At 39.6% G+C, this 22,556-nt stretch overlaps 2 protein-coding genes across 2 annotated transcripts; one reads left to right on the top strand and one right to left on the bottom strand.

Annotated features, from left to right (window-relative positions):
- Positions 1–12,031: 12,031 nt before the first annotated feature.
- On the bottom strand, positions 12,032–13,419 carry LOC134802243 (uncharacterized; the record flags this gene model as incomplete). Its single annotated transcript, XM_063774830.1, has 1 exon — positions 12,032–13,419. A coding segment is annotated over one exon (975 nt), but the record flags the coding sequence as incomplete, so codon positions are not given.
- A 1,792-nt stretch (positions 13,420–15,211) lies between these two features.
- On the top strand, positions 15,212–21,228 carry LOC134802087 (oocyte zinc finger protein XlCOF6-like). Its single transcript, XM_063774680.1, has 3 exons — positions 15,212–15,296; positions 18,051–18,242; positions 19,156–21,228. The coding sequence occupies exons 1-3, from the start codon at positions 15,212–15,214 to the stop codon at positions 21,177–21,179; spliced, it is 2,301 nt and encodes a 766-aa protein (XP_063630750.1). The 3' UTR covers positions 21,180–21,228.
- The last annotated feature ends 1,328 nt before the right edge of the window (positions 21,229–22,556 follow it).

The following is a 22,556-nucleotide window of genomic DNA, read 5'->3' on the forward strand; positions in this document are numbered from 1 at the left end:
ATTAACAACGCCAAGCATAGGTGAGAATTTTATGTTTGTTGATTACATAGTGTGCTAATTAAAAAAAATTGTAAATGGTGATTTCGTAAAAATATTATTTTTTATCAATATTTTCTATAATTATCAGAATTAACACATTCAGCGCCAGCGCATGCTATGCGCTAAGCTCGCAGCCGATAACGTGCATTTTCCGCTTTGTAGCGCAAAGGCCCTACGAACAGAGAACCCGACTGGCGGATTGCTGGCATTGAATGAATGTGTTAGTTGTTTTGTGTTTAGGAGAGGACCTAAACATTTAAAGTTGCCTATTGTAATAAAAGTCCTTTTTTTTCCTACTTTTACTACTTTTTAGGGTTCCGTACCTCAAAAGGAAAAAACGGAACCCTTATATTAGGATCACTCGTGCGTCTGTCTGTCTGTCTATCAATCTGTCACAGCCCATTTTCTCCAAAAGTACTGGACCAATTAAGTTGAAATTTGGTACGCATATGTATATTCGTGACCCAAAGACGGACATCTTACGTAAACAAATGAATTTTAGACATGGAGGCCACTTTAGGGGGGTAAATGAGAAAATGGAAAAAAAATAAATGTTAAACTATATCGTGTTATATATCAAATGAAAGAGCTCATTTTAAGAATCACAAATAGTTTTTTTTGTAATATTTTGTGTAGTAAATAGTTTAGAAGTTATTTAAGAAAATAGCCAAAAAATGCCCCCTTTATCTCCGAAACTACTAGGTCTATAATTTTGAAAAAATATTCAAAATAGTTCTTTACCTATAGATGACAGGAAAACTCATTAGAATTATGCAGTCAAGCGTGAGTTGGACTAATTACTTAGTTTTTGATCCGACGCCTACGGGTTTTTTAAAGACTCGCGTTTCACATATAAAAAATACATTGTTACACATTGGGTAATGTACGGAACCCTTGGAACGCGAGTCCGACTCGAACTTGGCCGGTTTTTTTCCCAAGGACCCGATATGCATAAATCGGTGAGAAAAAGCTTTGAGTATCAAAAACTAAGGCAAATGACAAAGACCGTTTTTATAGGCTGCATTTTAAGGAAGATAAATAATATTTTGAAAAGAGTAAATACACAGGTAACCTAGGTTTTAATGGAGTAGTACATAATTAGGGCATAATGGCTTGGCCACACATGCTGTACTCCATACGCATCACGACTTTGTGTACCTATCTGATGTGTCGTAGGGCAGGCGTATATGAAAAGCCTTCTTGTACATCCAGGTATACACCAAAGCTTTGTTTTCGATCGATCACTTGTAATATAAGAGCATAATCTTTAATAGAAAAAACCGACTTCTCAAAACAGTTTGAGATGCTATAGGTATAAATTATTGGCTGCTATTTAACTGATCACAATATACGTATTTAAGTATGCTTAAAAACTTAACTTGCTTAACAAACATAACGAAGAGGACAAATCGCCAAACGTGAACTATGCGTCGTTGAAGAGTTCCGTTCTGATCATCATCAGCAGTTCCACTTCATCAAATGTCACTTTTTTGAATGTATATGCTTGATTTGTTGATAAAAACACAAAAATCACTATATGTATGCATTTAAGATTTGAGGAGTTCCCTCGATTCCTCATGGATCCCATCATCAGAACTGGGTTTTGACAAAAACGGGACCAATCTGTATGCATATACATACAAACAATTAAAAAAAGATTTTTCAAAATCGGTTTAGTAATGACGGAGATATGGAGTAACAAACATTAAAAACATAACCTCCTCCTTTTGAGATTTGGAAGTCGGTTAAAAAACTGCACGTGCGCCTTCGAAAATTTGTATAAACGGTAAAATACACAAGATAACCTCAAATATATTAAGTTTGTATCAAATCAGCCTTTTTTCCCCCAACTGTAGAATTTCTCCGTCGAAGCTCGGTTTGCAGATCCCGTACAGTTTTATAAATGAATACATTTTACTTTAATAATCGCAAGTATTACTGAAAAATTCGCACTTGTCACTTGACAACAAAACGTAAACAAAGCCGGGACCAAAGAGTATAATAATATAAGGCCGGGACCAGTGGCGCTGGCGACATCATCTGTCCTAACCTTTTTGCTTTCAGTGTGCGTCCTCATGTCATTTCCGATCAAATCGGTCGATTTGATCATCCCGTCTGGATACCGCTTTCTTCTGAGCTGTCAAGTTATCATATTTGGCCATAGAAGGTAGGATCCTATACAAGTGGTATACGCGTGCCTCCGTGAGGGACAAAACATACGCAATGCGACACTATGATTGGCCGAATTTATTTGTTGCCCACCATAATCCATACTAAATTTACGGTGGGGAACAAATAAAATGTGAGACTGTGACAAGGACAAACAATAGTTAAGTGCTAATGAAGTGTAAAATTGTATTTAGTTCTAATATATGATCAAACGAGCTTCGCAAGCGAAGTTCGATCAATATTATATGACTCGCTTCATTGGAAGATATAATTAAGTTTACATTATTGTAGTTTATTTAATCTCCTGGCAACATATTGCACGCTTATTTTTAGAGATTTTGAAAAATAAGTATTTCTATTGACTAAAAAACCTCCCCCACCCCAACCCATCTTGGTGGGGTCGCTAGAAGCAATCCTCATTTCTTTTAGAGATCTTTGGATACAAAACTTTGGTGACTGGGTTTACTGGGAGGGAGGGTAATTATATCTTCCAATGAAGCGAGTCATATAATATTGATCGAACTTCGCTTGCGAAGCTCGTTTGATCATATATTAATATTTCCTCGCTTCATTGTTCGATATAATTAAGTTTACATTATTGTAGTTGTTTAGAGACAAAGTTTTGTCTATCGGGATGTATAATGGCAAAAACCTTTAAGTATTCATAACATGATTTATTAAATTTTGTCATTTATAATTAGCCAACAGTAAATTACAATTATCTGTTAAGATCTAAAATCAGTCTTGTATGTTTATAATTAATTAAAGATTACACACTGATCTTGCAAATACAGTTTCGTCAATCACTTGACGATTATAGAACCTGGCGAAGGTTAGAGATGTGGAAGACCAACCGGCCGTCTTTCTAATGAGATCAATATTCACTCCCTTTAATGCAGCTGTAGATGTGGCAGCATGTCGAGTGCTGTGAGCACTGAATATTGTCACATCTATGCCGCTCTCTGCCAGAACTTTCTTTATCCACCTGCTTATTGACTGTGCTGTCGCGTCTCTGTAGGGACGCTTCACAGTTATTAAGAGGCGTTCAGAGTTCTGGGGTCTTCTAGTACTTGTTACAGAGAGATATTCCCTGAGGACGGAGGCCGCACAAATTTCTGGTCTTTCCTCAAAGAATGGGAGAAACAATATTGGTTGCTCCCTACCTATAGCTGAGGTCTTAATTATATCCGTTATAATTATTTTTACCCCATTGTGGCAAAATTGAATATTTTGCCATTTAATCAGTGAGAAAGTTTGCACGCGATGAGCTGTGCATAGCGCCAACAAAACGACTAGTTTCTTAGTAATTTGCTCTAAAGAAATAGTCGAGTTTGGGTACCATTGAGCAATATGATCCAACACTAATTTGGGATCCCAAGTGTGTGTATATTTTGGCAAATTTGGTCTTAATTTATTTTAAGGTCTCAGGGTGGATTTTAGAACAAAAACAATCAGTATAACTAATCACAATTATTTTATTAAACTTTGCAATAAATTTCATATGAACAAAGGAACGAATCTTACATTGAATATCGCTTAACGAAATATAAAACAACAGCATGGAACGATAACAAAATAGCTCACACGAACACGACGGCGGCCGAAGGAAAAATGTCCCGAGCAACAGTTTGCACCGGTTTTTATACCCTATGCGGGGTAGGGTAGACTTGGTGTTGCCAACACGGCTTCTCCTGACTTGAGGTCGTCCACGACCTCTTGGGTAACATCGACGGAGCCTGTGGTGCCGCCCGCAGTAGACGGCTGAAGGATGGGTACTCCGCTCGCGCCGGGTCAGATGGACTGGTGGTGCCGGTTCCGAGCAGCTCGTACGGGCTTCAGGTGTGAGCTCCGTCAGATCTTCACCTGGACACTTAGACAGTCATCGGTATCATCAGCTGGAATTAGAGAGAGCAGTCATTATAACACACACACAATTATACACCTTATTTCCATAACATCTCCCATGTACTTTATTTCAATGTTTTGTCAATAAATCTTTTACTATTTAACATGTGTTTTTATTTTCTTTTAAAAATCTCTTCTGACTCTATTAGGGCTCGTAGTACGTATACTGCAATCAAAAGCAACATATCAGAGCGCAGATAACGTGGCATGCTTGCATATAAGATTTAAATAAGGAAATAATACTGCCCTGTTACTGTTTTCCTTTCATCCCAAGCCAACTTCAGTAAGGTATCGTCAGTAGACTCGTTCAGAGCAGCATCCACCGGGTATGGGGCTTGATGACATTGACGGAATGCACGGGGTAACCGACGAACGATTCAACTCGACCTACGAGTTAGACAGTGACGAACACATAGCCACGACCGTAGACCGTATACGGTTGTCAGGTGACGAACACCTACACAGGACCTTTAGGCAAGACGATGACGTACATCAAGTCTTTACCCACCTGTGGCATGCCCAAACGCAATAACAAATGTATGCTTGTTCGGGTGTACTCCGACGAACGGATAGGCTCGACGTACGAGCTAGACCAGCGACGAACGCATGATCAGTAGGCGACGAACACCATGTCAGTTGGTAAGCGGTGAACGTCATGTCAGTAGATAGGCGACGAACGCCATGTCAGTAGGCGACGACCGCCATGTCAGTAGGCGAAGAACGCCAAGTCAGTAGGCAGGCGACGAACGCCATGTCAGTAGGTAGGCGATGGACGCCATGTCAGTAGGCGAAGAACGCCAAGTCAGTAGGCGAGGAACGCCATGTTAGTAGGCGACGAACGCCATGTCAGTAGGCGAAGAACGCCAAGTCAGTAGGCGAGGAACGCCATGTTAGTAGGCGACGAACGCCATGTCAGTAGGCGAAGAACGCCAAGTCAGTAGGCGAGGAACGCCATGTTAGTAGGTAGGCGAAGAACGCCAAGTCAGTAGGCGACGAACGCCGCTGAAAAAGGCAACGCATATCTCGGGGCACCACTCGCCACGCCAAGGCACCATACACCGTGATGCTGCTTGCGTCGTTTTCCCGCAGCTGCGACTGAGTAGTCTCAGGCCGTAGCGTCGGCTTGGCAAAAAACAAGTTTTCCTGCAGACTAAGAATGATTTATTACAAAAACAAGATCGTCAAAGTGGTGGGCGTAGATGTATTTAGCTTGTTCATCTTGGCTAAGCTGGTTCCCGCTCAAGAGCTGGCGGGCTCTGTTCCTTGATGCTTCACTCATGGTATCTCGGTTGGAGCTCCCAAATGAACCGTTTTGCGGTGGCAAGGGTTTAGCGAGGGCTTCTATTTTACGTGAGCTCGGCCTAACCTGACCTTGACTTACTAACCTATACTAGGTATTCGACCTCAGTGACCAGGAAACAGCACTTCCGAAGATTGACAGAAAAACCTGCCTGAGTCTTTAAGACGTTTCGTAGGGTCAACATTGGAAACTAAATATGTATGTGATCTCACAGGTTACGCAACTTTAGTCGCTTCTACCCGAGCTTGTGCGATTTGAGACGCGCCGGGTAGTACCGCACTCGAATCTTGTGTAGTATCGAAATCCGCACTAATACCAGGCTTTGCAACTACGCGAGTATGAGACTGAGGAGATTTGCTTCCGGATCGTTTGCGCCTTCGTGCACGAGAACTGCTACCAGCACGAGAACTACTACGCGAACGTCTTGCAGGTATATTATGATCGTCTGGAGACCTGCTACGCGAATACCGATAAGACAGCGCCTCTCTCCTATGATGCGCACGCCGAGACCGGTAACGCGATCGAACACGCGAGTAATGACGACGGAGACGCGATCTAGAACGCCTAGTACGCGTATAATCGCGTTTCTACACAAGTCAGATTGCAATCGGTGCCGAGAACTAACGCGTTAGCCATTTCGGGAAGTACTTACTACTCATACGAACACGCGATCTACTTCGCGACATCCCGTAACTACCTCAACGTCGCAGGGATTAACCACATTACACATAACACAACACTTAATGCGCAAACCACAAAACAATACTTGTCGGTCCAATGCCACTAATCAGCACACTTTTGGACCCTGCACGTAAACAACTTCTGAGACTATGGAACGACAAAACTACGATTGATAATGATTTGCCGAAGTATAACACTAATTTAACACAATAAGCAATACGGTATCGCAAAATCGAACACTAAAAGCAATGTAACGGAATGCTTTTAAAGATTACCCTCACGTAACCGCACAAAAATGAGACGCACATTAACTAATACACCATAAAAGTTGTCAGCTGCAAAATTCGTTCCTTTTTTAATGTGGGCTGCAGCGTTCTTTATCCAACTTCTGATTTAAGGTCTCAGGGTGGATTTTAGAACAAAAACAATCAGTATAACTAATCACAATTATTTTATTAAACTTTGCAATAAATTTCATATGAACAAAGGAACGAATCTTACATTGAATATCGCTTAACGAAATATAAAACAACAGCATGGAACGATAACAAAATAGCTCACACGAACACGACGGCGGCCGAAGGAAAAATGTCCCGAGCAACAGTTTGCACCGGTTTTTATACCCTATGCGGGGTAGGGTAGACTTGGTGTTGCCAACATTATATACACCCTTGAGTAATCTTTTTATGTGTTCATCCTTTCCGATGTTATCTCCGAGGAAAAGAGATAGTGCTGATCTGTGGCTGTTAATAGAACCGTAGGACGCTCCCTTATTAAACTGATCAGTTAAAAAATCAATAATTAAAAAGATTGACTTGTCAAATACGTCTTTACCAAGATTTGAGCAAAACGCCCACCACAATTTTAGTGTTACATTATATTGCTGCATGGTATTTTTGGACAGGGATGCTAACATTAAATCCCAAGAAGTCTCTGGTATGCCGCGTCTCCGGTAGGCTAGCCGGAGAGCACTGCTGCACCCAGGATAAGTCGCCTGTGGAACGGGCTCCTTGTCCTGTAATCAGAGCAGACTTTATGTTCCTCAGGGCTCATATATATTATGTCAGATTGTAATAACGACAATAACAGGGGGTACCACGGTTGAGACGGCCAAACAGGGAAAATAAGAATTCCAGAGGCTTTGTCATGGATTATCTTTTGTAAACATTTCAATATGACCGAAAAGGGAGGAAACATATAAAAGAAACTATGACTCCAACATAAAGTGAAAGCATCTATGGCAATCGCATCTGGGTCCTTTCCCCATGACACATAATTATGGCATTTTGCATTGGCGCGAGATGCGAAAAGATCAATTTCTGGATATCCAAATCTTTTTATTATGCGCTGAAACGCTTCCTCGGACAATTCCCATTCTGTGTCGAGATTTATTTTCCGTGATTCTCGATCAGCCTCGGTATTGTCTTTCGTGTTTATATACGAAGCGAAAATCCATAAATTTCGCTCCTCGCACCACTGCCAAATTTGCCTCGAAAGGTCGTTCAGGTGAGGGAACTGAACGCCACCCATGCGATTGACATAGCTGATAGCCGTCGTATTATCTATACGCAGTAATATAGAACAATCACGACTATCATGTGCGAAATATTTTAAAGCCAGAAAAACAGCCAAAAGTTCGAGCTGATTTATGTGGAAAGATCTTTCTTCCGATCTCCATGCTCCGTGCGCTCGGTGATTATTCGAGAACGCTCCCCAACCGGTCCGAGATGCATCAGAAAATATCTCGAGTGAATAGGTGATAGGTAGCAAAGAGTGTGAGCATGAAGATATCTTATCTTTCCACCAAGTCAGATCTTTTAGAATAATTTTTGGATAGTGAATAGAATCAGGCGTCACTTTGCGGAAATCCATACTAATTGAAACCAAAATATTACTTTGCTAATCCGCGAAAAGATAACGTGCTAGTCAATCAGTGCTAACCCGTTATACTTACTTGCGTATTTTTACATGCAATTAATATTCCCACCCTCCCACCGCAAAAATAAATACGCAAATAAATATAACAAACCACCACCAAAAGAATAAACCTCGACACGTGTTTCGCCTCTCTACGAGGCATCCTCAGGAGTTGTTGACGGTCTGACGCCCGGCAACGGAATGACCTGTCTAGAATGGTCGGCCATATTTATACCTTGACCACTCCCCCTACCGTGCAAGTGTGAGTGAGATGGAAAAATTCGTAATAACGGCGATGACGCAACATTCAATTGTTCGTTAAGAATCATGCCCCTATTGTTGTACCTAATTATTTCCAGTTGTTCCAGAACACCCAAACGCAATCCCTTTTCGCAAACATGTAAAATATCAAAAGAATGATTCTCAGATAAAGTGTGACCTGTATCTAATAAGTGCTTTGCAAAATTGGACTTCTCTGGATGGTTATGTCTATATGACGCAACATGCTCTTTATACCTAGTAGTGAAACTACGGCCCGTTTGCCCCACATACACTTTATTGCAATCGTCACAGGTAAGCTTATAAACTCCAGACTTTTTCCCATTCTCGATCTTATCTTTGCCATTGCAAAGCTTCGAGTGCAAAGTATTATTTGTCTTAAAGGCCACAGGAATGTCGTTAGACTTCAAAATTTTGTAAATTGCATCAGACAACTTGCCAACATAAGTTATGCTCGCTTTATATTTCTTAATCGGTTCAGAGGATCGTGCCGCATACAACATAGTGTTGACCATACTATTCCGCTTTTTCCTGATGATACCATCCACAACAGACTTATCGTAACCATTCGAAACTGCTAAGTGATAAATATTATTTAATTCAATCTGATAGTGTTCATCAGAAAGAGGCACAGTCAACATTCTATGCACATAACAATGAAAAGCAGCCAACTTATGCTGCCACGGATGCGTGGAAGAAGCCGGGATAACTGTATCGGTATGTGTAGGCTTACGGTAAATTTTGAACTGATGCCTGTTGTTTACTTTAGTGATTGTTAAATCTAGAAAATTCAATGAGTTGTCTTGCTCTAGTTCCTTTTTAAACTTAATTTTTGGATGCTTACCATTAATTTCAGCAATAAATGCATCCAGCAGGCCCATACTACCCGTCCAACAAATAATCAAATCATCCACGTATCTAAAATAGTATAATATATTATTGTTGCCCACAATATGCTGGTTCTCAAAATGGTCCATAAAAATATCAGCCATTAAAGGACTTAGTGGTGAACCCATAGCCAAACCATCACTTTGCAAATAATACTGTCCCCCAAATCTGAAATAATTTTGTTTCATACAAATCGCTGTTAGATCTATCAATTCATCTACTTCCCCTGGATGTAAACGTTGCCTTTCAAAAAGACCCTTAATAATCTCCAAAGTCTCTCCATATGGCACATTTGTAAACAAACTGTCTACATCCAATGAAAGAAGAACAGCATTATCTGGTATGTTAATGTCCTGGATCTTTTCTATTAACTGCAAGCTATTTTTCAAGCAATATTTCGGCTGGAACTGGGACTTGTCTCTTATAATGGAATTCAACCTTTTTGCCAGATTATAAGTTGGCGCACCCAAATATGAGACCACTGGACGAACTGGGATATTATCCTTATGAATTTTGGGAAGTCCATAACGAGCTCCTATTCTTTATGGACTTCCCAAAATTCATAAGGATAATATCCCAGTTCGTCCAGTGGTCTCATATTTGGGTGCGCCAACTTATAATCTGGCAAAAAGGTTGAATTCCATTATAAGAGACAAGTCCCAGTTCCAGCCGAAATATTGCTTGAAAAATAGCTTGCAGTTAATAGAAAAGATCCAGGACATTAACATACCAGATAATGCTGTTCTTCTTTCATTGGATGTAGACAGTTTGTTTACAAATGTGCCATATGGAGAGACTTTGGAGATTATTAAGGGTCTTTTTGAAAGGCAACGTTTACATCCAGGGGAAGTAGATGAATTGATAGATCTAACAGCGATTTGTATGAAACAAAATTATTTCAGATTTGGGGGACAGTATTATTTGCAAAGTGATGGTTTGGCTATGGGTTCACCACTAAGTCCTTTAATGGCTGATATTTTTATGGACCATTTTGAGAACCAGCATATTGTGGGCAACAATAATATATTATACTATTTTAGATACGTGGATGATTTGATTATTTGTTGGACGGGTAGTATGGGCCTGCTGGATGCATTTATTGCTGGAATTAATGGTAAGCATCCAAAAATTAAGTTTAAAAAGGAACTAGAGCAAGACAACTCATTGAATTTTCTAGATTTAACAATCACTAAAGTAAACAACAGGCATCAGTTCAAAATTTACCGTAAGCCTACACATACCGATACAGTTATCCCGGCTTCTTCCACGCATCCGTGGCAGCATAAGTTGGCTGCTTTTCATTGTTATGTGCATAGAATGTTGACTGTGCCTCTTTCTGATGAACACTATCAGATTGAATTAAATAATATTTATGACTTAGCAGTTTCGAATGGTTACGATAAGTCTGTTGTGGATGGTATCATCAGGAAAAAGCGGAATAGTATGGTCAACACTATGTTGTATGCGGCACGATCCTCTGAACCGATTAAGAAATATAAAGCGAGCATAACTTATGTTGGCAAGTTGTCTGATGCAATTTACAAAATTTTGAAGTCTAACGACATTCCTGTGGCCTTTAAGACAAATAATACTTTGCACTCGAAGCTTTGCAATGGCAAAGATAAGATCGAGAATGGGAAAAAGTCTGGAGTTTATAAGCTTACCTGTGACGATTGCAATAAAGTGTATGTGGGGCAAACGGGCCGTAGTTTCACTACTAGGTATAAAGAGCATGTTGCGTCATATAGACATAACCATCCAGAGAAGTCCAATTTTGCAAAGCACTTATTAGATACAGGTCACACTTTATCTGAGAATCATTCTTTTGATATTTTACATGTTTGCGAAAAGGGATTGCGTTTGGGTGTTCTGGAACAACTGGAAATAATTAGGTACAACAATAGGGGCATGATTCTTAACGAACAATTGAATGTTGCGTCATCGCCGTTATTACGAATTTTTCCATCTCACTCACACTTGCACGGTAGGGGGAGTGGTCAAGGTATAAATATGGCCGACCATTCTAGACAGGTCATTCCGTTGCCGGGCGTCAGACCGTCAACAACTCCTGAGGATGCCTCGTAGAGAGGCGAAACACGTGTCGAGGTTTATTCTTTTGGTGGTGGTTTGTTATATTTATTTGCGTATTTATTTTTGCGGTGGGAGGGTGGGAATATTAATTGCATGTAAAAATACGCAAGTAAGTATAACGGGTTAGCACTGATTGACTAGCACGTTATCTTTTCGCGGATTAGCAAAGTAATATTTTGGTTTTAATTAATAATTTTTGGTAATTTTATTTTATTGTTATAGTTTCCATCACGTTATAAAGTTAGAAATTTCTGTCTTTCTAATATTCTCGTGTAAAGCCACCCATACTTGGCCGCAGGGCAAGCGGCGATAAGAACTCCTATGAGTTGTGAAAATTCCCTAATTGTACAAGAAGGGAGTGACGAAAACTTTTTAACAAGGGCTGTGATTTTTTCGCGTTTTTCGGTGGGTAAAGATAGTGTCATATCCACTGAATTAAATATGAAGCCTAGGTAACGGCAGGTTTGCTGGGGTTCCAGACTACTCTTTTGATAATTTATCACAAAGCCCAGACATTCTAACTAACTCATAACTATCCCCAATGCATAAGATGTCATCCAAGAAGAACACAGATTTATGGCCTTGACCTCTTAGATAGGTAACAACCTCTCTCATAACTTTTGTGAAGGTTCTCGGAGCCAAAGAAAGCCCATACGGCAAAGCCGTGAACTCATAGGTTAGTAAATCTGAGTTTTCATTTTCAAAATGGAAGCGCAGATATTTTCGGCAATGAGCCGCCATTGGAATTAACAAGTATGCTTCTTTTAAATCTACCGTGGCCATATAGCCGCGATATGGGATCAATTTTGCAGCTGTTCGGTGATCTTCCATTTTAAAATGATCCTTGGGTACAAATTTATTCAATTTCTCTAAATTAAGAATAAAGCGTTTGCCTCCATTAGATTTTGGGGCTAAAAAAGTTCTAGAAATAAATTGGTCTCGTTGTTCAGCGCAAGGTGTAACAGCACCTAACTGCAGTAAATTTTGAATAGCCACCATCATGTCGGCTTTTTCTGAGGCAGACCAATTTATTTTGGGAGCAAAATCTTGAATGACTTGTCTTTCAAAGGGGATAGAGTAACCCTCTTTCAGCCAGTTCAAAATAACCTCATTTGAAGTTATTTTGCACCAGCAATCATAAAAGAACCTTATTCGTCCTGCATGAGGTACCTGGCTCATTGCTGAGGGGCAGCACGAGTCTTGCCCTGGCCCACCGGCTTGGCTTGTGGATTCGGAGCTGGTTTGCGGCCCGCTGTAGCTTTCCTTTGTCTTCCCCGCCCCCCCCTGTTTGACTGGTACCGTGTAGGTCCTGCCCAGTTTCCCTGAAACTGGTATTGATTGCGTGGGACATTAGGAGTCGAGCTTGAGGAGGCTGGTGTATTCTTAATGGCAGGTACAGTTTTCTTGATCTGCAATCCCTGTTTTTCAATAGCTTTTGAGGCTTTGATTTTCTCTGGAAGCTTGCTTCCGAATAGCAGCTCATCCCTTTCCTCGTCTTGGATGATATTCAGGAAAGGTTTGGCTAGCCCTGGGGTTATCAATTTTATGCGGGTTTGGGTCTCCCCAAAATGCAGGTCGGACAGGATCCGGCAACTGTCACTTAACAGCTTTATGGCTGTGACTTTGTCGTTGGATGTGAGTAGGATTGATAGGCCTCGATTCACAGCTGTAATTCCTAGGCCAAGCTGTTGTTGGCTGGCCTCCAACTTTTTATCCCTGTTGCGAGCCATCTCCGAAATAGCTGCGGAAATTTCCGGGTTTAACTTCGGTGCCTGTAACAGGCTACAGTTTTCTGGAATGAGGTATTCATTCTTTAATTTTTCTTTTGCCTCTGAGGGCATGCCTTTCCGCAGCAGCGGTAGCCAGAGGGATGCCAAATTTCCGTGAATCTTGTCTCCGAATTTGGGTTTTTCGTCTGTCGCTTCACCAAGTGCAGTGACGAGTTCTGGGTCCAGATCAGGTATTTCTGCACTCTCGGGGACTGGGGCTACGTCGGGCGCGTCGGGTGCAGGAGACCCGTCTCCCGGTGCAGCCTCTGGAACTTCCTCATTGCCAGGAGCGTCCGCGCCCTGGCCATCGTCGAGAGCATCCGGGATAAGTAGGACTTCTTGCTCGAGGAACTCCTCGTCTTCTGTATGGAACAGAAAACAAACCGAAGGATTAGTTTAGTGAAAACTAATAATAGGCCAGGTAAAACCTTGGATAGTACGTGCGCGAGTGCGCATTTTACTCTTAATCTTATCTCTCGGATAAAGACTAAGGTGGTATTATTGACATATTAACATGTATTCGTAATAGAATCCCATGTCTTACATGTGTAATGCCTTCGTGTTGACTCACGGCCAACCCCCAGGCTCGCGTCCTTCGTAAAGTACGTGCCGTGCACGAAAAAATAATGAGGATTGCTTCTAGCGACCCCACCAAGATGGGTTGGGGTGGGGGAGGTTTTTTAGTCAATAGAAATACTTATTTTTCAAAATCTCTAAAAATAAGCGTGCAATATGTTGCCAGTAGATTAAATAAACTACAATAATGTAAACTTAATTATATCGAACAATGAAGCGAGGAAATATTAATCTAAGACAACTTACCAATATTGTACGCCTGTGTAAGGCAGGATATGGAGAACATCAATAATTTGTACCACCTTTGTAAACCCCACCCATAACCATATATAGATGGTCAAGCAAATCTTGTCAGTAGAAAAAGGCGCGAAATTCAAATTTTCTATGAGACGATATCCCTTCGCGCCTACATTTTTCAAATTTGCCGCCTTTTTCTACTGACAAGATCTGCTTGTGACCAAGTATAATAAATATTTTTTGATTAAAAAATAATAATAATAATAGCTCTTTCGCTGCTACTCCTACTGAAAGATACATAAGACTATCCTGTTCGGTCACCTCCCCCACCTTTCATGCCAGATCCAGTTATATACTAGATTCATGTATTTGGCAAATTTGTGCGAACCTGTTTGGCCAGAAAGCCATTAAAATATTAAAATAAAAGAAGAAGTTGTCAACAGGCTGACGCAACTAGGAACAAAAAAAGCGTTTGTATGGAATTTGGTGACCTAGCCATAGCCAAAAAAACAAAATAAAACGTCAGTGCTATTTATCTGTCAAGTCAACTGTCATCCACATTGCTTTGTTGCTTGTCATGGCGGTTCGCATGTTTTACTTATATAATTATCTTGCAATTTCTTTTTTAAAAGCCTTCTTTATTTTCCAAAACAGTCACACGTGATAAGAACATACATCGAGTCAATAGATTTTCTTTAAATGCCACCGAAAACTAAGTTGTTTAAGTGCGAAATATGGGGCAATTGATACGCTCGCGAAAATCGCAAAAAAGGAAGTTTATGGCGAAATTTCCATTAGATGAAGACCGGTAAGTATAGCTTCAGATTCTTTTAGCCTTATTTTGGTGTAACAGGCTATAAACACATCGAAAATTAGATATTTCATATCCACTTTCATTGTGAACTAGGGTTGTACTACAAGTACGACAACCTGATTTCGAGTACGAAATTTGTTGACAGGGGCCCATGTTTCAACCCTCCCCAATTTATCGATATCGATAAAATACGCAAGCGTGTAGCAGACTACACTATTTAAGTCTGTTATGTTGATACTATTGTTCTTTGACAGCTCTTTGTCGTACATGTTGGCAATGATTCGAGAACCAAACATACACACAGACTGATCAAATCGCTAGCATGGAAGTCCCGTCTCTTAAAACGTAGTGATTATATTCTCTTTGGTTGTCAATGTCATATCCGCATCAGTCAGGCTGTATTGAGGATTGGCATTATAGCGTGGCTATTTATTTTACGATTCATTTAATTAACAAATACCTATCATGCATATAAATGCTGTTGTCACCTTCTAATTGTAATTTCGTCGCGCTTCGTTCGTTAGCTGTGACGCCGTCATTGTAAAGATGGAGGGAAGTAACTCTGGCAGCATATCGCCAGCGCGCGTGAAGGCGGAGCCCGAGAGTGCAGATACGGACCAGTGGGAACGAGGTTGGCTTATATCTAATTTACTTAGTAACCGAGATCAGTGGGGAGACACTCCTGACTTCGGTCGAACTCGGCTACGTTCGGCTCAGCATTGCTACGAGCAATTATTAGGGTTGGCACCACTTGACTTCCTTTTGCGTGCACGACCACAGATTCCACTTGAATTTAGACAACCTTAAATAGCCGAAAGGGATAGTGCCATATATTAGAAAGGGATAGCATGATTCGACCCTGAACCGCTGTCAAACTTCGGGTTTGTAGGTAGGAAGTGACCTTTCTGTACGGTAGTAGATACTATTATTTCTTCTGTGCGCGTGCCGCGGCCGCTGCTGGAAACCATCGCGAGCGCGGACTTCTGGCTGAAGGGTGTGGTGTTTGGGCGGTTCCATGGGAATCTGCCAAATCCTACAGCAGAACATGCGACAACTGAAAACCGCCGTGTCGCCGAAATATTTTTTAGCTTATTAAATATATTGAGAACGGGTTACTCACGTATTTTAAGTCGAAAAACAATATGTTTAATATGTCTTTGTCTCACGGAAGTTTTGTTATTAAATTTTTAGCTTGTAACATTTTACTCTTGTATATATGTTAGTTTGTAAGGTATCCCCATAACAAAAACTATCAAAAAACTTAAGTGGAGATGGACGGGTCATATGATCAGAGGCCCAAACAAATGGTCACAGAAACTAATCCACTGGTACCCCAGAGATGCTAAAAGAAAGAGAGGCAGACAGATACTAAGGTGGGAAGATGATATAAAGAAGGTTGCTGGACCAACTTGGAGCCGGGAAGCGCGGCAGAGAGAGCGCTGGAAGGTTTTAGAGGAGGCCTATGTCAGTGGAAAAGCTAGAAATAATTAAAAAATAGAGGAAATAAAATAAAACATGTAACTACCCATAATATCTAGCAATAAAGGCTATCTTTATCTTTAAGGTATGTATCTATGGGTCTTAGTTGCCTGTAATAAGATAAGATAAGATAAGAATAGCCTTTATTGACCAAAATAGAATTAGTACATATTGCATTTAAATAAATTCACATTTCATTATTTATCATTATATTAGTTTCAATATCTTTCCTAATAAATTTTTAATATAATAAATATATTTTAATGTCATTGTTTTTAATATTTTAGTCTGCCTTCTTGGCATAAGCCTCCTCCAGCTCTCTCCACGTCTCTCTATCCTGTGCCGTCCTAATCCAGTTTACTCCCGCATGCTTCTTAATGTCATCCGACCACCTCATTATTGGTCTCCCTTCTCTCCTCTTTCTATCTCTAGGATACCATTCCGCTACCTCTCTATCCCACTTATTTTTACCTTCTCTTGCCATATGTCCAGCCCATTTCCATTTTAACATTTTTACAGTCACTGATATATCCTTAATTTTAGTTTTCTTTCTATTAATATATATCTAAATTAAGTTGCCTGTAATAAACGATATTTAATTAAATTTTATATCACTACACCTTATAAAACAAAGTCCCCCGCCGCGTCTGTCTGTTTGTGTGTATGTATGTTCGCTATAAACTCAAAAACTATTGAACGGACTTCCTTTCCATGCGGTTTTCACCTATTTTGAACTTGATTTTGACTGCAGTTGGCTCTTCTCAAAAGTTTGCCGACCCCTGGCGAATGAAGGTTGAGGGAGGCGATGGCTGAGATACGCGTCATACTCGTGAACGGGTGCTGTTTGTGGAGACTGGTCTGTTTAAGCTAACACAAGCTATTATACTTAGTAACTTTATTTTTATTAATTAATTACAGTGAGACGCCTCATTCTGCTCTCGTATGTTTCTTTTCTCTTAATGAATGTATTAATTATACAGGATATTGACTCTTGGAGACCCTATACATCTCTAAGGATAACTTGATAAACTATATAATCTTATAGTTCTGACACCTAGAGACATTTACACCTCTAAATATTATAGATTTTTATTTGTGTTTTGTATCTGTATTTTTTATGTAATTCGACATTAACACATTCAATACCACTAAGTGCTACGGGTTACGCTCGTAGCGCGTAGCCACGGTTTCGTCGTATGTAGCGCGTAGTCGCTACGAACAGTGTACCCGACAGTCGGGTTCTTGGTGTTGAATGTGTTAAGAGACCATATACATCTCTTAGTAATTGTAATACGTTAGATTGAATTGTTAGTTTTATTTTATAAAATTGTTGATGTTATTATTTTTGCTTGTATGTAAATTCAATGATGACGTGTAAAAGTGCCCTTGTGGCCTATTTGCTGAATAAATGTTGATGTTTGATGATGTTTGATGTAATATTATTATATTTATTCCATTTATTCCGAACTATATAAATTACAATTGAATATTTTTATTTTATTTATTTATAATATATCCCTCAGTTTGGTGTGCCGCAAGGCATAGGCCTCCTCCAACTGTCTCCATTGGGCTCTATCTGCAGCAACCCTCATCCAGTATGGCCCCAGAGTCAAACGGATGTCATCTTTCCATCTTGTGATTGGATATGCTTGCTTTTGAGTACTGCCTCTAGAGGACCATAGAGTAACCTGTTTGCTCCATTTTTCTATTGGGCATTGGGCATCGTAGCATGTGGCCTGTCCATCCCCACTTTATATGGTCAATGCGAGCAAGTATGTCAGTAATCTTTGTTTTCTTTCTTATTTCTGAGTTTCTGATCTTATCTTATAGTTTAGCCAACTATTAAACTGATGTTTATATTTTTACCTTAATTTGATTTGATAATAATTGCAACACTTTGTTTCAGACCTTGTTAAGGAGGAAGCTGAATTCACGGACGAGGAGTGTGTGAAGGAGGAGTGTGAGGACAGCAGAGATGGGTGCGGCGTGAGCGAGGCAGCCATGCTGGCCGGCCTGTACGACCACCACGAGGTGAAGGACGAGCTTGTGCTGGGGCCGGAGCTCCCGCATCGACCCATAGTCGCCATGGAGCTGAGAGGTGTGTGGACTTTTAACATGTATATGTACAGTCACCTGCAATAATTTGTTACTCTTCGAAGGCCGCAAAAATATGTGACACGCTCTTATGGCTCCTACTTCCAAATAAGATCGTGTCAGATATTTTTGCGGCCTTCGTTGTGTAACATACTATCAGGTGACTGTACAGTCAGCTGCAGATACAAACAAATACAAACCCCTGCAAAAAAATTTGCTTGGACACATAATTTTATCCGTAATAATATGTATCACATAATTGTTTGCTAAAACATCGATTTTCACTGCGTAATCAGTGTTAGAAGTTGCATAGGCGAAATCATATTTAAGTAAATATATAATTACTAGTAAGAGATATAGGAAAAATCTTACTACCATCAGAAAGGTACACTATTTGTGATATTCCTATGATAAAGTTTTAAAATATAAAATAATTACAAACCCCAAAAAATCTGTCCAAAATCACATACAAAAAATTATCAACTTCCGGGTTTTACCAAGTTTTCCGACATTTCGTCTTAAAACAAATGTAATTTTTATAAATTAAAATACTGTGTAAATTTAAATAAAAATTCGGAAAATGGATTAGTTTTACTATTAAAATAATAAACAGGAACAAATAGAAATTGTCTAATAATGCATTCAATTTTTTTTTTCAGTCAGTCTCGGTACAAAAAGGATTGAGGTTGATTGACATGACAAATACGAACGTTTCCGAGAAAATATGAAGGAAAACAAATATTGACCTTGGCTCTCATTTCACATTGATGTTTTCGATGGGTCTTTTTTTACAGTAGATTGTTCAACGTTTCATCCCGCGTAATATATCAGGATAACTTGTTTTTAATGCTAGAGTAATGGTTTGCATTTGCACGGTCTTTAATGCAAACCATTAGTATTATTATGTCGTGTTGCAGCGCCCGCTCTTGTCTCCTCTGCTCTGGTGTCGGGCCGGCGCCGCTCGTGCTCGGTCAGGCTGGAGCGCCTGCTGGTGGACGCGGAGCGGCGCACCTGCCGGGTCGGGCGCCGCACATACAAGCTGCACACCACCAAGCCCGCACCCACACCCAATGCCACCGCCACCATCTATCAATGTTACCATTGCAGCAAACGGTTCAGGAACAAGTCGCTTTTGGAGAAACACATACACACTCACTTGTCGTTAGGACCGTCGCGTAATTCCACTCGAGAGAACATTGCTTTGCATCGTCAACAAATGTCACAAAGGAATAGAAAACCTAATAACAAAGCCTTTAATTGTGATTACAAGTCCAATCAAAAATTACACTCAGGGAATCACAAGAAGTACACTGGTGAAAAGCCATTCAAATGTAACTACTGTGACTTTGTGTGCATTTCGAAATATATATTACAGAATCATCTGATGACTCACACTGGCGAAAAGCAATTTAAATGTAGCTACTGCGATTACCGGAGCAATGTAAAACGTAATTTGCAGAGGCACCTATTAACTCATACTGGTGAAAAGCCATTTAAATGTAACTACTGTGACTACAAGTGCATTTCGAAATATATGTTGCAAAATCATATGATGACTCACTCTGGCGAAAAGCCATTTAAATGTAGCTACTGCGATTATCGGTGCAAGTTAAAACGTAATTTGCCGAGACACCTATTAACCCATAATGATAAAAAACCTTTTAATTGTAATTACTGTGATTACAAGTGCATTTCGAAATATATGTTACACAATCATATGATGACTCACACTGGCGAAAAGCCATTTAAATGTAGCTACTGCGATTACCGGTGCATTTTGAAACGTAATTTGCAGACGCACCTATTAACTCATACTGATGAAAAACCTTTTAATTGTAAGGAATGTGACTACAAGTGCATTTTGAAAAATAGGTTACAGTATCATATGATGACTCACACTGGTGAAAAGCCATTTAAATGTAACTACTGTGACTTTAAATGCTTTACGAAAAATGTGTTACAGAATCATATGATGACTCACACTGGTGAAAAGCCATTTAAATGTAGCTACTGCGATTACCGGTGCAATTTAAAAGGTAATTTGCAGAGGCACCTATTAACTCATACTGATGAAAAACCTTTTAATTGTAAGCACTGTGACTACAAGTGCATTTCGAAATATATGTTACAGTATCATATGATTACTCACACTGGTGAAAAGCCATTTAAATGTAAGTACTGTGACTACAAGTGCATTTTGAAAAATAAGTTACAGAGTCATCTGATGACTCACACTGGTGAAAAGCCATTTAAATGTAGCTACTGCGATTACCGGTGCAATTTAAAAGGTAATTTGCAGAGGCACCTATTAACCCATATTAATAAAAAACCTTTTAATTGTAACTACTGTGACTACAAGTGCATTACGAAATATATGTTACAGTATCATCTGATTAACCACACTGGTGAAAAGCCATTTCAATGTAACTACTGTGACTACAAGTGCATTACGAAAAATATGTTACAGAATCATATGATGACTCACACTGGTGAAAAGCCATTTAAATGTAACTACTGCGACTATAAGTGCATTACGAAAAGTATGTTACAGAATCATATGATGACTCACTCTGGCGAAAAGCCATTTAAATGTAGCTACTGCGATTACCGGTGCAATTTAAAAGGTAATTTGCAGAGGCACCTATTAACTCATACTGATGAAAAACCTTTTAATTGTAAACACTGTGAGTACAAGTGCATTTCGAAATATATGTTACAGAATCATATGATTACTCACACTGGCGAAAAGCCATTTAAATGTAACTACTGTGACTACAAGTGCATTTTGAAAAATAAGTTACAAAATCATCTGATGACTCACACTGGCGAAAAGCCATTTAAATGTAGCTACTGCGATTACCGGTGCAATTTAAAAGGTAATTTGCAGAGGCACCTATTAACTCATACTGATGAAAAGCGGCGCCCGCTCCGTTCCAGCTAATGAATATTGTATAAAATCCATTTTAAAATAAAAAGAGTAATACACGTTTTATATACAGGGTGAAATTTAATTCACTGGCCAAATTGAAACACCCGAAAGAACTCGAAAAAATATTAAACACGTGTTTTTTCTTTTAATACCGCTCAGTACATTTTTTTCGAAATAAATCATCATCAAGTTGTCCTAAAAACCTCGTACGTTATGGTGAACCGTGAACTACCCACTACACCCGCTTCTCTCTTATCAGTTAAGGTCATTGACACCCCGCCCCTCCCGCTGTTTGCAATCGCGTCACCAATTATGAACCCTATTGCAGCGAGATAAGACGCTTACCTACATAAGTTGCTATTTTTTCCTTCATACTTTAACGGGCTTAGGGGTCATCCATTAATTACGTCACACGAATTTCTAGGTTTTTTGACCCCTCCCCCCCCCCCCTTGTCACATTTGGTCACATTTGGCAAACCCCTCCCCCCTAGTGTGACGTCACATTTTTTCTACGAAATCGCCAAATCGAATTAAGTAAGTACCTAAGTATTATTAATATTTTATCAAAATATTTTTGACGATATAAATATTAGTAATTTTATAACCCAAAACTGCTTAGGAAAGAAACTTAAAAGAATAAAAACGATTATCGTTTTAAAAACTTGTTATTTAAATGTACAGCGAATAAAATAATTTAAAAAAAAAATTCGGTTACTGATGAAGTTAAAGTGACATCACAAAGTTTGTGTCTCCCCCCTCCCCCATGTCACAATATGTCACATTTTCTTGACCCCCTCCCTACTCCCCCTAAACGTGTGACGTAATTAATGGATGACCCCTTAGGACCGTCAAAAAGCAAAGGCAACCCATTTTTAATCTAAAATGTTATTTCTGACTAATGATTATTAACAAAACGTAAAAACAATGAGTAAAAACTAGGTCAGGAATTAATGCAGTCAGGCGTATTTAAAAAATTGAATCAACTTACATAAGTTGATTTAATGTTGTTGGTTACATAAGTTTACATTTGATTAAAAATCGACGCAATTAAACTATTTACATATCACCCTCGGTACTTACTGAAGCAAGTAATTGCACTTTAGTTGTACTGCAATAAATGTTCGAATTGTAATCCGTGCTGCTCCAAACAAAGTGCGGCACGATTATGCACATTGTTCTTTAGTTTTCTAAGCACTACAACGTTGTTTCGCACTTGGTCAAATGCACGCACAATTAAATAACACCGCACCATTTCGTAATATTCCCGGTTCGAAAACATTTTTTTAAACCTTAGTACGCGCGCGATTACTATTTTAAGGTTGGCGAGTGACGAGTGACTAATCATTTATGCTTACCGTTATGTTTACCGCTAGCGCGGAATGGTTTGGA

Source organism: Cydia splendana, chromosome 24 (genome assembly GCF_910591565.1).
Source record: "Cydia splendana chromosome 24, ilCydSple1.2, whole genome shotgun sequence".
Lineage (NCBI taxonomy): Eukaryota > Metazoa > Arthropoda > Insecta > Lepidoptera > Tortricidae > Cydia > Cydia splendana.